General features: G+C 36.9%; 1 protein-coding gene and 1 pseudogene across 1 annotated transcript; both read right to left on the reverse strand.

The window, feature by feature from the left end:
- Positions 1–1543: 1543 nt before the first annotated feature.
- On the reverse strand, positions 1544–2441 carry LOC120170695 (annotated as a pseudogene).
- Positions 2442–3481: 1040 nt separating this feature from the next.
- LOC120170696 (epoxide hydrolase A-like) lies at positions 3482–4035 on the reverse strand. The gene has a single exon (XM_039178599.1). The coding sequence runs from the start codon at positions 3983–3985 to the stop codon at positions 3482–3484; it is 504 nt and encodes a 167-aa protein (XP_039034530.1). The 5' UTR covers positions 3986–4035.
- Between the last annotated feature and the right edge of the window lie 12950 nt (positions 4036–16985).

A 16985-nucleotide genomic window follows, 5' to 3' on the forward strand; every position in this document is an offset into this window, starting at 1 on the left:
TGATGGGTTATGGACTATAACTGAATGATATATGTTATCTGATTATTTGTTTTCACTAGAAATATGATTATGCCGATTTTGGATCACGGAATTTACTGCTTATTATGTGAAATGTTTTATTGGGATGCTGATTTGGGTAGGATACTGTAGTATGGAGATTGAACTATGATCAAGCTGGTAAATCCTTACAAACCTATGGCGACCCTTGAGTAGACTTTTAGGCCCCGAGAACTTTCTTGGGTAGGCTCTCAGGCCCCAAGATGCTCCCTTAGGTTGGCTCTTTATACCCAATAGGTATAAGGTAAGCCCTATAGATACAGTTCTGGGGAACTGCATATGATGTACGAGAGGTAGGTAAACTATGAGTTTTAAAACTTAAACTTCATTATGATTTTTATGATATTTTACTGAACTATTACTTGATAATTTCACCATTATGATTTATTTGCACTTTTGGGAGACACTGAGCCCTAGCTCATTTTTCAAAATGTTTTACCCCTTTTAGATACTTTTAGATAGGTATCCCGAGTCAGGCACTTGGAGGATCGAAACATTCTTGCAGAACTTTTTGTTGTAATGTTTTTATATTCCGAACTGCTTTCAATTACGATTGCATGTGCCTTTATTTTGAGGTACTTATTTTATGACATTTACTACTTTTGCTATTGTTATTCGAATTACTTTGATATGCAATTATGACATGTTTTATTTTACTTAGTCATTTATAGTTTTATAATTACAAGTTTGGTTTTTATCGTTATCTATTTTATTTTTATAGATTTTAATTGTAATTTTATAAATTACCGAATAACGTTTTGGAAAATATTTTAAAAAAATTAATGTAATCCGTCAGACCTAGTCGTAACACATATGTTGGGTTTAGGGGGTTATATTTAATTGGTATTAGAGCCAAGTTTCGATCTTGAGACCTGTAGGTCTAGGGGTGACATGTGTCTTTATTTTGAAAATACTTATTTTATGACTTTTACTACTTTTGATATTGGTATTCGAATTACCTCGATATGCAATTATGACATGTTTTATTTTACTTAGTCATTTATAGTTTTATAATTACAAGTTTGGTTTTATCATTATCTATTTTATTTTTATAGATTTTCATTGTAATATTTTAAAATTACCAAATAATATTTTGGAAAATATTTTAAGAATTTTTAATGTAATATGTTAGACCTAGTCGTAATGTATATGCTTGGTCTATGGTTTTACTAATATAGCAACAACCGATTACAATAGTAAGCACAACCATAGTGACCAGTCGAACACAATCTTGTCTTTTTCTATAACCGGAAAGAAAGAATTTATTAAGTGCTTTTCTATTCCAAAGTTCTAAACTTGTGTGTTGTAACTTGTGTCATATGTCTCTAAGATTTGTGCCTTAACTATCTTATATATAGAGGAGATGAAATCAATCAAAAAGTTAATAGATATAATTAAATGGATACAACTTTAAACTAAATAATAAGTCAATTCACCAAGTGACATAACTTATTATTAAATTGCATTAATTTTATTCAATTATGTATTAATTTTCCAACAATAGTTTACCTAGAGTAGGCATTAGCAAAGATAAAATTGTAGTCCCTGAAATCTTAAGGAACAATCCGGTCTTCATCATGTCAAAGATATCAATATGCCCTGTGTTGAATCCAACTATATTTGGTGGCGTCCCAGACGGATGCATAAAGGCCAATTGTGACCCAATAGCACCTGGAACCATAAGCATCAGAAGGTGCACGTTCATGGTCCTTACCATTTGACCCAATAACGGAACCATAAGGGTCGACGTCGTATCATTCAACGTTATGAACTCGATAATCACAGCGCATATCAGACAATGATGGGTGTGAAAATGAGATATGGGACGTGTTCAAGAAATACAGATTTTTGGATAACACGTCAGCGAGTTCGCTAGATTGCACGCCGTCGGCTAGAGCAAAACCGACACCTAGTAACAATATTATGTTCCGTGGTAGTTTCTTGCATTCGTTCCAATCCATCAGTTTCTCTCCTTTTTGTTTCCCGTTTGGAATTATGAATTAAAGGGTAGCCACCATTACCTGCATGCATGGTTTAAAAAAATTATTCTCAGTGATACTCAAGTACCTAATTTATCTAATAATTAAACCTATAAGGACCAAAATTACTATTATAAAAAAATTAATTTTAAGATTCTTTAAGTAAAACATTGAATTTCATTGGAAGAACTTTACCCTTGTTTAGGGGTTAATCTAACTCGAATTTGAATATAATCGACTTCCAAATTCCGTAGGTCTGGAACCAGAAGAAAGATTATTGGATCAAATTTGATTTCTAAAGTTATTACTCACACTGACAGTTCCATTTCCTGCACGACCATGGAAGAGAGCTCCCCATCCTGAAATGTTGGCTGTTATGCTTCTGGTCATCCACAAAGCTACCATCAATTGGATTTTACCTTTGTTTAATAATGATTTTAAAGAAATCATCAATGACTAGTGACAACCGTCGTAATTGTCAAATAAATTTAGCTTTATGCTCAAATAAATAAATGAAATAAAAGCGTAGTAAAGAGAATAAGAGTCGATCCACAAAGACTAAGGAACTTCTAATGTTTAATTGCTTTGATCTTGAAACAAAAAATAAAGAAAATAAAAAAAAGAGTTTTACATCGAAAATAAAGAATTCAAGAATTGAAGAAAGAAAAATGAAATGAAGTAAATCTTTAAAGAAATAAAATGAGTAAAAACATTGTCGGAACCGTCTTTCGGGTTGGGCCTCGGAATTGGGCTTCGACTTAAAAAATATGGATTGGAGTCGCCACCGATCATTTATTTAAAAATAAATGGGTTGATCGGATACCCTATTTCTTACCTGATCTGCGTCTTACCAAAAATATGTCGGGCTCGGGAGTCGGTTACGGTTAAGGAAGGATTAGCACCCTTGAACCGCCCTTTCGGTACTACGTAATTTCCAGTTGTCTTAATTGCGAAAATTAAAATTTAAATCGATATTTAAAAATTCAATTTAAACTAATTACCTTTGATCGATTGAAATTATTACTGAAAAATGCAAAAAGAATGTTAAATTGAAAAATAAAAATAATAAAGAAATATCAAATATAAAAAAGAAACTGGGACGAAATTGAGTGTTTACACATAGATACAGGAAAATAAACATCAAATGAATTTTAAACAGACATCGTCTAATAAAAACAATATAACATACTAAACAATTAACTAAAACGCACTGCATATATAAACATAACAAAACCTTTCACGTATATAGGTATGGATGCAAGTATGTACGTATTTCAGTATAGGGTAAAATATTTCAGCAGATACAATTCAACGTTGCAAATAAATAAACATAAATATTGCCTCGTTATGCTTAAGCTTGCTAGAAATATAAAAAGTAAAAGAAAAACATTGGATCTGGGAATTTCAACTGCAAATGGGCAGTAAATACCAATAGATCTAATAAATCAAGCATAAACATTTACGAAAACAACACATTCGCAATGTATCATATCAAACGTAAGCAAAAAATAAAGGAAAATCAGTTCAAAGCGTTTCACCATTTCTCCAACTTCCTGAAACCTCGAGACATAATGATCGTTGCCGTAGATAGCTCTCCAGGCATCAATGGGGTTGATTTCCCGACCAAGCCGAATAAACGACACACTCAAATTCACCACAACTTTCACTTTACCAGGCCTAAACATCCGCAAGTACCAAGCCATGTAAGCTCCCCAGTCATGCCCCACCACAAACACCTTGCGTTCATCGGGAGCCACCAAGTTTATCAGCTCAACCACATCGCCGACTATGTTGAAACAAGTGTAACTCGCCACTGTGTCGGGGGTATCCGAGTCACCAAAGCCTCTTAAGTCCGGGGCAAGGGCTCGGTAACCCATGGAAGATAAAGACACGATTTGGTGACGCCATGAATACCAAAGCTCGGGGAGGTCATGGAGGAGAAGAATCATTGAGCCTCCCCTTTTTCCCAGGAGCAGGTAAGCCTTGAGGGAAAGCTGGGTTTTCCAAGGCACGAGGCGCAGGTGAGAATGAAAAAGATTGAATCAAAGTTCCCCTGATGTTCCCCTCCTTTTTGCTGAAAACTGCCCCCCGTATTTCGTATGTATTTTTCATGTCCTCCTCGGAGATGGAAGAATTATTATCTCCAACGTTTTCACGGTCTAAAACACACGCGGCTGCGTTTGCTTGGAGATTGCAGCGTTTCCGACTATTCTCGGCCTCGGATGGAATGAAACCAACGAATTTAAACCGTCTAAATGTGGTTCTACGTCTCCTAGACGAGAAGGTGGTTGGCACGGTGCTGGTTCTTTGCCTTCGCTCATCACTTCGTCGCTTCCATAGACCTCGACCATCATTGATCATCTCTTAGTTGAACTTCGTTGGAGTTGATCTGCAGAAACGAATAAGAAATCCATTTGGGAAGGGAAACTGAAGTGCTGTAATGCAAAGAGTTGGAAGTCAAAGTAAGGATTGGAAACGGAAATTGCGTGAAAGAAAAGTTCAAAGCAAGGCAGCGTCATTTCCCTTGTTAATCCGCTTTGAAGTCATGAGATTCAATACCACCCGCTCCAAAGTCTCGACCAAACAATAAGACGGGTGCCAAAACTTGAGCTTGACAGAAAGGTAGCCGATTATCCTCAGCCACGCGGCATTCCCTTTTACTCTTTTAGCCCTTCCAGCCTCTTCTTTTTCCCAATCTCCTGTTGAAATAAATAACTCTGCCTCCAGCTTCCCACTTTCCTTTTTGAGAGAAAAAGAAGGAAACATATGTGGATTTAGTTGAGACGTGTGAGGTGGGGTTGGTTATGAGATAATGGTGGGTTAGTGGGTTGTTTTTTGGTTGAGACAATGGTGGGGTAGTGGGGTTGTACATGGTGCCTGTAAAATTAAAAAATAAAAATATTATTAACAATAATAATAATAAGAAAAATAAAACATAATTATACGATAAAATACTTTTTTAGACCCGGACAAAAACGGGTGTCTACAAACATAATTAAGCTTCGCTTCGCCTCAATTCCAATTGACTATCGAAAGAGATTTTACTTCGCATACATGTCGGTTACAGTCTAGAAGGCCCAACCTTTGTAATTTACTGTTCTCTTTGATAAACTAATATTCTCAAGTATATCTTCAAAATTCAGTTCATACTTGAACTAACCACGACTATCGTCGTTAGTAACAATGTAGTTTTAAGTGCAAGAAAAGATCGTGCTTGGTTTATGGTGTCTCAACGAGAATTGAATCAGATCTCGATTCACTTTAGCGGACCTAAACGCTAGACCCAAACTTAAGCTGTCACATAACCTATTCATAGATTCTTTTTATATTTAAAACAACTTATATAACCTTAAAGGTAATATGGAGCAAAATATCGATAATACAAATATATCCAAAACGATAACAAAATACATGTCACCAAATACAACTGGAAAACATATAGAGATATACGTTCATACAAGTAAAAGTAGTTGATCTCCCCTGATGCCAAATCTGCTAGTTTACGGTCTGCTGCTATCTGAAAAGGGTAAAATTTACAAAATGAGTTAAAAAGCACAGTGTGCTTCATACAGTGTAAAAATAAACACATATAAAATATATCAGTAAAAATCAGTTTATTAAACATGTTCTAAAAACATGAACACTATTTCCATCCAATCACTCCGATCACTAGAATTTGTATGTTCTCCAGAACCATACACCCACCTGCACACCAGTAAGGACTTACCCTGAGCACAAAGCCGAGGAGCCTGCGGTAATAACTGATCCATCCAATCACTCTGATCACTAAAATGTGTAGGTTCCCCAGAACCATACACCCACCTGCACACCAGTAAGGTCTTACCCTGAGCTCACAGCAAAGGAGCCTGAAATACTTCTTTCAATAATACCCCAGTGACAATAATAAACATGTACGTATTGGAGTGAAATGATAATGAACCCATATTCAGAAATCAGGTACAAAACACCTTAACCAAAAATCATATCAGAAATATACAGTAAATCAGATATCAAATAAACATTATTCCGGACATCATATATTATTTCATAAAAATATTTAGTATCCTCATAATTTTAAAACAATTCAGATAGATAATTCAAAACAGTAAGGTATCACCGTTAGGAAACACACCTGTAATAATATGAGAAATCGGATAGGGAAGCCTACTATTGGGTCTGTCGATTACGCTCTGCTGCAGTGCTAGATCCTACGAATTGGAAAATCCATATTGGAATCCTAATATAAATAATCTTAATCTTTATTTAAATAATTTACAGAAACCTACGGGTAGTTCTCGTAGTACGTATTTTGGGTTGATTTGACAAACGAACAAAATCGGACCTAACTGATCCCCTCTCAGGTGAAACACGAGTAACTTCATAAAATATTTTACTGAATCAATTCCATAACCATATCTCAAATGATTAATCAAAATGCTAAAATACTAAGCACTTTTGGGTTCACAACCTCGATTCGAGTATTTTGGGTCAGAATTTGGTAAAACGGACTTCAGAATCAGATTCAGGACGTCGAAAAACATAAAATATGACCTTCTAGAAATTTGAATTCTTGGTTAAAGTCAAAGTCAACGGGTTTGACTGACGATTTGGAAACCTTTGGGTTTGAATTTGGTGAAACGGACCCCAAAAACATATTCGAAACGTTGAAAATGTTAGGATAGGTATATTCAGAAAAGGTCAAAGGTCGTTTAATGGTCGGTCAATGCCGGTCAAAGTTCTGGTAAAAGGAGGCCAACAGACGATCAATCATTTTACACAATTATCACCCTTTTAAGAAATATTTACGAAATTAACACCCTTTTAAAAACATTTACGAAACTAACACCCTTTTAAAAATATTACGAAACTAACACCCTTTTAAAAATATTTACTAAACTAACACCCGAGTCAACGGTCAACGGGTCGGGTCGGACTGGTTCAGACCAGTCAAACTGGTGAAAAATCGGTCAATCTGGTTTTCAAGCTGGCAGAGACTTCCCCACGTGCCACCGCTTCTCCGGCGTCGTACAAATTACAGAACAATTTGCAAAAATTATTTTGAGGCACTTACAAAGCTCGGTTCATAATTTTGAACGGTGGAGAGCTCGATTTTAACAAATTCTAAACTTTGACCGCTTCACCTCCTCACGCGCCGCTGCCGCCGGAGACAAGGAGGACACGGGTGGACTCGAAATGGCACAAGGAACACAATGGTGCGGGAGGTGTCGAAAACGAAGCAATGATCAGCGATGAATTTAAGATTTTCTCGGCGATGGTGCTAAAAAATGTCGAGACTTTGACTTGAAATTCACAGCGTTTGGCAGCGTTTCACTTCAATTAATTTAAGGGTTTTGTTCATCGCTCGATGACGAACACGATGGTGGTTTCAAAACGAAAATCGGAAGTCGGATGACGTCGAGATTGTGTTTGGAAGTTGGGCGTTGAATGAAGCAAATTTGTGAAATTGGTTTCTGCAGAAACCAATTTCACGTATTAATAACCAATTTTTTCTCGAGTTGTTACACTAAGTTTGTTCATAGAAAGTTGAATTACGAAAAACATATTCTTCCTCCCAAAATGTAAATCAAAACATCATTCAATCAAACGTGCACTTTTTGAAATAAAATATGTAAAGATTTTTAAAGATAAGGCCGATTGTCAAATCAAGATTTCAAAAAATCAAGAATATAATCCAAATATGTTAAGAGCTTTTCAATTCCCATAAACAGAATTGAGTCATCTCTAAGACTTTAGTTAATTAAAATTTTACCTAAGCATGATTCGAATCATGCTTAGCATTTTTTTGAAAAGAAAGTAAAAAAATCAAAATGAAAAGAAAGGAAAAAAACTTTAAAAAACCTGAGAGAATTTTATAAAAATCGAAAGAAATAAGTACATGTTCAAGCTTGACCTAAATGAGTATTTATAGCCTTGAAATTCACTACAAGTAACATGAAAATTCAAAATAAAAATATCTTAAATATAATCAAAAGATATCCTAGAATTGTTGTCTAATTCAAACTTAATTTCCTAAAACAACTCTTTCTAAGATAACTCTGGCCGTCCACCTTCCAGAGAGTGCTGACTGGACCTTCTTGAAACTGCTACTATTGCAGACTGAACTTTCTATAAATTGCCACATCGAACCACGTCATGCCTCAGTTCATGCTCATGATTCCATCCATGATTTTAGAAAATAAAAAAAATTGTAGAACTCATCCCTTTTAATGAATCAACAAAATAAAATCAGTAGCATAAAAAAACAATGAGGAATAATTATCAACAAAATATGTGCAAATTAAAACACTCATCAAATTTCCCCTCACTTTTTAATGTTTTTCCTCAAGCATGCCTTAATCAAAACATTTTAAAACTTCTATTTATTTTTCTTCATCTCACCTCATATCCAAGAAAAACCAAGTAAGTCAAGATAACAACAATTATCGGAGTCAAAAATAACAATCAAGTGAAAGCTATAAATAGAAATAATTTAAGCAAAACCATGACATCCCATTAATCTATCAATCTCAACGTAAAAAGACTCAACACCCTCACAAGGATACACTCATTTTCAAAGCTTTTAAGTAAAAGAAAACCCTCTTAGCCGGAACCTAACTCAACATTACCATAAGCATGTAAGAAAATTCTAAAATGTTTTCTAATCAAACTTAATTTCCTAAAACAACTACTTCTAAGATAATTATGTTCGTCCACCTTCCAGAGAGTGCTGGCTGGACCTTCTAGAAACTGCCACGTCGGATCGCGTAATGCCCTGGATCATAAATAAAAAAAGTATAGAGCTTGTCCCTTTTAATGTTGTTTATAGAGAATAAGATCATACACAAAAATGAATCAAAACATTCTAAATCAATAGCATAAAATAAACAACAAGGAATAATTATCAACAAAATATGTGCAAATTAAAACACTCATCAAATTCTCACTCACTTATTCAATGCTTGTCCTCAAGCATGCCTTAATTAAAACACGTTAAAACTTTTATTTACTTTCCTTCATCTCACCTTATATCCAAGAAAAACCAAGAAAGTCAAGATAACAACAATTATTAGAATAAAAAATAACAATTAAGTGAAAGACATAAATAGGAATAATTTAAGCAAAACCATGACATACCATTGATCTATCAATCTCAATGTAAGAAGACTCAACACCATCACAAGCATGTACTCATTTCGTTCAAAAATTTTCGGGTAAAAGGAAACACTTTAAGCCATAACCTAACTCAACATTACCATAAGCCTATAAGAAAATGAAGTCTAACACTAAAAATGAACTAGATGCTATAATCAAAGGGTCTTTAAACAAGGTTGTAATGAGACTTGGGTAAAGGTAGGGGAAAAGACAAAAAATATGGGTTAAATGTCAAGACAAGAGATGCATAATTAATAAATTCAAACCCATCTAACAAGTAAAAAGTAATGCAATCAATCAAAAGAAATGTAACAAATGTCAAACGATCAATTTATTCTCGTTTTCTTCTATTTGTTTTTCTTCGTTTTTCTATTTTCTATTTGAACGTGTTATTTTTTTCTTTTTTTCATGGGTCGTAAATATACATTGAATATCTCATTCTCTTGTCCTGACAAGGATAGAAAAAAGAGATAAACAAAAAGGCTTGGGTTAAAAATTTGGAAAAACAAGGAAAGTGGAAAAAGGCTAAAAGAATTGAATGAGTAGACAATTTTAGGTGGAGAAGAGTAAATCCTAAGTGCCCCTATCATGTTAAAACATCAAGTTCAATATGCAATCTCAATATGTATTTAATTATATGTTCTAGAATATCAAAGTTAAGTTAGGTACACTTAATCAAACAAATAACAAGAATGAAAAAGATAACTCGTTTAAGCTCAAAGTCTCACAAGAAAGTGTAATTTGGGTTGAGTCAAATACATGTCAACCAATAAACTCATGGGATATTAATAAAAATTTTCAAGAAAACACTAATCATATCATCTTCACTATCATGTATCCTTTTTCAAATAATAGTATATTCAAGAACTCATATGGAATTTAAAGAAGAAAATCAAGAATCGGGATTGAAAATCAGGATTATCAATAGAAAACTCAATGCAGTTATTCTCTACCCCTTCACTTAAGGGGTATAGTCCCAACTCAAAAAATAAAAACATAGGAGTAATAGAGATACTCCTCTTATTTATTGGCCACCTAGGCCCAAAATTAAATGATAGCTATGAGGGTAGTTTCGAAGAGAAGCTGTCGGAGTATGGATCAATGCCGAAGTTTCCTGAAAAGCCAAAGGGAAGAACCATTAGTAATGGGTAAATAAAATATGCTCGTTTATTTACCTCAAAATTTTTTATTCAACAGTGGGCAATGGATGTGATGGAACGATAGCTGGTATCGACTGTGATGAGCCAATAGTGGGCAGAGAATAAAATAAAGATGACGCCCGAGGATGGAGGGTACTGTTGCGAATGGCTAGGTTCGACAACCTATTGCCACTGCGAAGTACGAGTACGATGGTTGACCGAGGGTGAAGGAACAAGTGGTGCAGTGATCGAAGCATGAAACGGATCGGGTTTGGTGGTGGGAACATCAGGAACTTACTGCCTATATCTCCCTCGACAAACCGAACGCGGTGAAGACTCAGATGCACTCAGGATGTCGACGACCGACGTTGGGGTGCCAAAGTAAACATATAACAGTAAACATATATATTACACAATCAGTAAACAATCAACAAAGTTTTTAGGGGTTTCTAAACATATATATTAAACAATTTCTCATTCATGCAATAAGTAACCAGTAAACCCATATATTTAGGATTTTTAAACAGTAAATAGTAATCAGTAATCTTAAACAATAAACAAAAGAAACCCATATATATCAAACATATATATTTAACAGTAAACCCATATATGCTAAACATATATATAACATTTTAATGGGAGAAACCCCTAAATAGTAAACAGAAGAAAGTCCTAAAGATATACTTAGGGATTTTAACATAAGAAAATTGTAAACTTTTTTCTTTTTTGCAGAAGAGTTTTCAAATTTATTTTTAGGAGTTTCAAAAAGATTTTTTTAAACGGAAGAAGCCCTTAAAGATTTTTTTAGTGCTTACCATATCTCGCATTTGAGTCTTCTTCCTCGTGATGATATCTGCTACCTATTGTGAATTTTCAGCAGAAACCTTTTTCGATCAAGCGAGTGTTTACCCTAAACCCAAAAAATAAGATCTTTTTTTTACTTTCATAATCTTTCGATCAATAGCTATTGTAACAACCCGGAATAAAATTTAGAGAAAAAAAAATTAATTAAGTAATTTGGCAAAATTTGAGGATTAAATCGGAAGTTTTCAAAATTTTAGGCCATTTTAGAAGCTAAAGGAAATTCAGGGACCAAGCCCTGCATTACTCCTTTTAGTTTCGGCAGAAAATTTAATATAAACGTATGAATGGTTTTCTGTTTTCAAAACAGAAAACAATTGTGAAATTCCTCCTCCCGCACTCTACTTCAAAGCCGATTCCGACGCCGTTCGACGTCCAATCGTAAAATTGAAACTACCGTTGTGTTCATCATCAAGCGAGGAACAAACCCTTCAAATTAATTGAAGTGAAACGCTGCCAAACGTCGGGAATTTTCAGTCAAAGCATCGTCGTTTTTTTTAGCTCTATCGTCGGGAAAAACTTAAATTCACCGCCGATCGTTGTTCCGTTTACGACACCTCCTGCACCATCGTGTTCCTTGTGTCGTTGCGAGTCCGCCGGTGTCAACCTTGTTCGCCGTCGACGGCGGCGCGTGAGGAGGTGGAGCAGTCAAAGATTCGGCCGAGTTGAAATACGAGCTCTCCGCCGTTCTAAAATTTGAACCGATCGTTGTAAGTATCTCGAAATCGCTCAAAATAATTTTTAGAAATTTTTCCGAGAATTTTCCGACACCGTGGCACTGTTCACGCGCCGCACGTGCCGCCGCAGGGAGAGTGAGCTGATGGAAAACCGGTTTGACCAGTTTTGAACCGGTTTGACCGGTCTGAACCGGTTTGACCGGTGTGAACCGGTTTGACCGATCTAAACCGGGTTGACCCGACCCGACTGTTAACCCGACCCGACTGTTGACCCGATCCGACCGTTGACCGTTGACCGTTGACCGTTGACTTTCTTTGACTAAAAACTTAAAATGGCTTTGACCGACCCTTAAACGACCGTAAATCTTTTCCGAGTATACCTATCCTGATAGTTTTCGACGTGCCAAATCCATTTCCGCAGTCCGTTTCGCCAAATTCAAACCCGAAGGTCTCCAAATCGACGGTCAAATTGGTTGACTTTGACTTTGACCAAGAATCTGAATTTCCGAAAAGTCATACTTTATATTTTTCGACGTCTTGATTCCGTTTCCGCAATCCGTTTGGCCAAATTCAGACTCGAAATACCCCAAATTGATAGTCAAACTCGAAAAATGCTTATATACTTAAGAAGACTAGCTTTGAACAATTAAATAGGATTTGGGACTGATAGATTATTATTGTTTGAAGGTACAAGAGACTCTCTGGATCGTTCGACAGCTCGACCCAGCTCTTCTAGATCAGTTAAACCACGTGTGCCAGTATTCACCCGTTCGAAAATTGTAGCAGAGCGTGGTGAAACCAGCAATCAGTAAATTTGCTATTTGAACCTATTGTCGAGGTGTGTTCCCTGCTTATTATTGAACTGTTTTATTGGTTTTAATATGTGGTACACCGAATTCATTGGCTATTGTTTTATGGATGCACCAATTTAATGTGACAATTTATGGAATATGGCTGCTATCTAATTTTTGTTTTGAAATGGTATATGATTACCATGTTTTTGGATTGATGGAATTTATGTCACGGTGCAATTGAATTTTGGAATTGAAATACGATGGAATAGCTCTGATCAAGCTAACTGGGCCTAATGTGACTCTTGAGGGCCCCAAGATGTTTCATTAGGTCGGCTTTCCTTTGTTGTGTGCTTAGGGTAAGCTATATGGACTTATTGACTTGGGCTTAAGGATACAAGCTTCAGAGCCTATCCTTAAGTCGGCTTTCTTTTTGCTATGTGCATAAAGTAAGCTATATGGAAAATAATTTTGGCAACTACTGATGGTGTACCAGAAAAGGGTTTAAACTATGATTTTCAAAAAGTTAAACTCTTTTACGAATTTGTGAGATTACTGGACTATGATTTGTACCTATTGTGATTTTATGGAAATGTTGGGACACACTGAGCCTAGCTCACCTTTTGAAAATGTTTTCCCCTTTCAGATACTGTTGGTTAGATACCTTGGTACGAGCACTTGGAGGATCAACATATCTCTTGAAGTAAATCAAATTGTAATGTTTTTATCTGGCAAGTTGACTTTATTTTGGTGACATGGACCTTATTTTAAAATATCAGATTTTATAATGATAACTCTTTTGCTAATACTGCTCGGTTTATTGTGATATTGAATTTGAAGACGTGTTTTAAATTAAATTATTATTTATTGGTACTATATTTACGAGTTGGATTTTGATAGTATAATTTGTTTATAATTTCATGTTATTTATAATATGATTTTATATTGATGGAATAACGGTTTCGAAAAATGTCTTTAATAATCATAATGTGATCCACTAGACTTAGTCGAAACGCATAGGCCGGGTCTAGGGGGTTACATTTATTGGTATCAGAGCTTTTGGTTTTTAACCCTCGGACTGTGTATGAGTCCACATTGAAAATACAGTTTTAAAATATTTTACAAAACGAGTTACTAAGGCCATGTCACAAAGTTATTAAGATTTTAACTATGTTCGAGACTCCAAGTGCTTATCTAACCTTAAGTTTATCTTCTGTAGTAATCTCGAGATTTACCAAAATGAGTGCTAGACGTGGTCGTCGAACTAGTCGTGGACGAGGTCGAGTAACTAGATTTGCAGATCCGATTGATGAGATACGAGTAGATCCCCCACCTCCAATAGGTGATCCTGCTCCTACGACACCAACGAATATGCCACCTACCGATGGTATTGGCATGACTACACCGATCATAGGAGCGACCGATATTGAGTCAGAGTCTACTGGAGTTGCATTGGATGAGAATTTTAGTAGACAGTTTCTGCAGTTAATACAGGGAGCAGTTAGAGCTACTGGTGTTGTATCTGAGGTTCCTATTTCACAGACGTTGATTTCCAATGGAGTTAGAACTTTTGGGGGACAGATTGGTGGAGCTCCTACTGAAGCTGAGGATTGGCTCCAGGATACAGAGAGACGCATGGATCAGTTGGGTTTGGACTCAACTAAGAGATATCTGGGTGCTGTAGCAATGTTAGATGGTAATGCCTACACTTGGTGGGAGTCAGTGACCAGTAGTGTTCCTACCGATCGTTTGACCTGGAATTTCTTTAAGGATCGCTTTCGGAGTCGTTTTCTGGGAGAGCGCTACTTAGCTCTCAGAGACGATAACAGTTTCAAGACCTGGTTCAGGGAGACATGACTGTTTCTGAATATGAGATCGAGTTCCTGAAATTGCTGAAGTATGGATTCAGTATGGTACCTACGGAGAGAGATCGATGTCGTAAATTTGCCCTTGGACTCAGATACGAGCTGCGTAGGCAAGTTGTAACCCATCAGGATGAGATATTTGATATGCTGGTGGGCAGAGCCAAAGATGTGGAAGAGGTGGAGGTTTTAGCTTCTGGTAGAGAGCGTGTTGATCAAGATCGATCTAAGAAATTTTCAGGCCCGATGGAGTCATCAGCACAGTCCGGAAAGAGGACTCGTACTTCAGCCCCTCAGAGAAGCAATACACGTTTCAGGCCTGCAGCATCCTCACCTTTAGCTGTCAGTCGAGGCGGTTCCTCGTCGTATTATAATGGGCCCCTTTGTGAGTATTGTGGTAAACAGCACTCAGGAGAGTGTCGTAAGAAGATGGGTCTTTGCTATCAGTGTGGATCTAGTGGTCATTATCGGAGGGATTGTCCTCAGTTAGTTTCGTTTGAGCAGACCACTACCCAAACTCCTGTGCGTTCGCAGACTACAGTACAGACCCCAATTAGAGATCGTAGTCAAGGAAAGACTCGAGGATCAGCGTCCAGGACAGACAGTAGAGCCCGACCTCAGCAAAATAGAGGGCCAACAGCTTCTGAGGCTAGACAGCCAGCTTTGGTTTATGCAACTAGACGTCGTGATGACAGAGATGAGCCTGAGGTTATTGCAGGTACATTTACTATTTATTCTACCCCATACTTTGCATTATTGGACAATGGTTCCACTCACTCCTATGTATCGAGCTCAGTATCTCGAAACCTTCAGATTCCGATCGAGAACACTGAAAATACTGTTACAGTTACAAGTCCAGTAAGACAAGCGGTATTAGTGAATAAAGTATTCCGGCGTTGTCCTCTCGAGGTTCAGGGAGAAATTTTTCTCGCTGATCTTATGGAGCTTCCTTTAGAGGAGTTCGATTTAATTCTTGGAATGGATTGGTTGAATAAACACAAGGTAAAGCTGGATTGCGAATACAAGCGGGCTACTCTGAAGACTTCAAATGGTCGGACTGTTGTGTTAATTGGTGAACGGCGTGGTTATCTCTCCAATATAGTTTCAGCGATGGAAATTGATCGTATGATCCGGAAGGGATATGAGACCTTCATTGCTTGTATTTTGATCACCAAGGGTGCATTGTCCACGATCGAGGAGATTCGTACAGTTAGCGAGTTTCCTGATGTTTTTCCGGAGGAGTTGCCTGGGTTACCTCCTAATAGAGAGGTAGAGTTCGAGATTGAGACTTATCCGGGATCGTCACCTATTTCTATGGCACCTTATCGTATGGCTCCAAGGGAACTTAAAGATTTGAAAGTCCAATTGCAAGAATTATTCGATCGAGGATTTATCCGACATAGTACTTCACCATGGGGAGCTCCAGTTCTGTTCGTGAAAAAGAAGGATGGGTCGCTAAGATTATGTATTGACTATCGGAAATTGAACAAGATGACGGTCAAGAATAAATACCCACTACCCAGGATTGATGATTTATTTGATCAATTGCGAGGAGCTATTGTATTCTCTAAGATTGATCTTCGTTCGGGGTATTATCAATTGAAAGTTAAAGGATCAGATATTGCAAAAACGGCTATTCGCACTAGATATGGTCATTATGAATTCTTAGTGATGCCTTTTGGTTTGACGAACGCTCCTGCAGCTTTCATGGATTTGATGAATCGGGTGTTCCGACCATATTTGGATCAATTTGTGGTGGTCTTCATTGACGATATTCTGATCTATTCTCGTACTGAGGCAGAGCATGACGAGCATTTGAAGATCGTTCTACGGACTTTGAGAGAGCATCGTCTATATGCCAAACTAAGCAAGTATGAATTTTGGCTTCAAGAAGTGTCGTTTCTGGGGCATATTATTTCTGCGCGAGGTGTTCAGGTCGATCCCAGCAAGATAGAGGCTATTATGAATTGGAAACGACCTAAGAACGTATCTGAGATCCGTAGTTTCTTGGGCTTGGCTGGTTATTATCGACGTTTTGTTGAGGGCTTCTCGATCATTTCTTCTCCTTTGACAAAGTTGTTAAGGAAGAATGTGCCGTTTGACTGGGGCGAGGCACAACAGGAGAGCTTTGAGAAATTAAAGGCGGTTTTGACTCAAGCACCGGTGTTGATTCAACCAGAGTCCGGGAAGGATTTTACAGTGTATAGTGATGCTTCACACTCAGGACTTGGTTGTGTTTTAATGCAGGAAGGTAAAGTGGTGGCTTATACATCCCGTCAGCTGCGACCTCATGAGTGTAATTATCCTACTCACGATTTGGAGTTAGCAGCAGTGATTTTTGCCTTGAAGATTTGGAGACACTATCTTTATGGAGAGAAGTGTTATATTTTCACGGATCATAAGAACTTAAAGTATCTCCTGACCCAGAAGGAGCTTAATTTGAGACAACGGCGCTGGCTAGAGCTTC

This window comes from Hibiscus syriacus, unplaced genomic scaffold (genome assembly GCF_006381635.1).
Source record: "Hibiscus syriacus cultivar Baekdansim isolate YM2019G1 unplaced genomic scaffold, ASM638163v2 tig00111783_pilon, whole genome shotgun sequence".
Lineage (NCBI taxonomy): Eukaryota > Viridiplantae > Streptophyta > Magnoliopsida > Malvales > Malvaceae > Hibiscus > Hibiscus syriacus.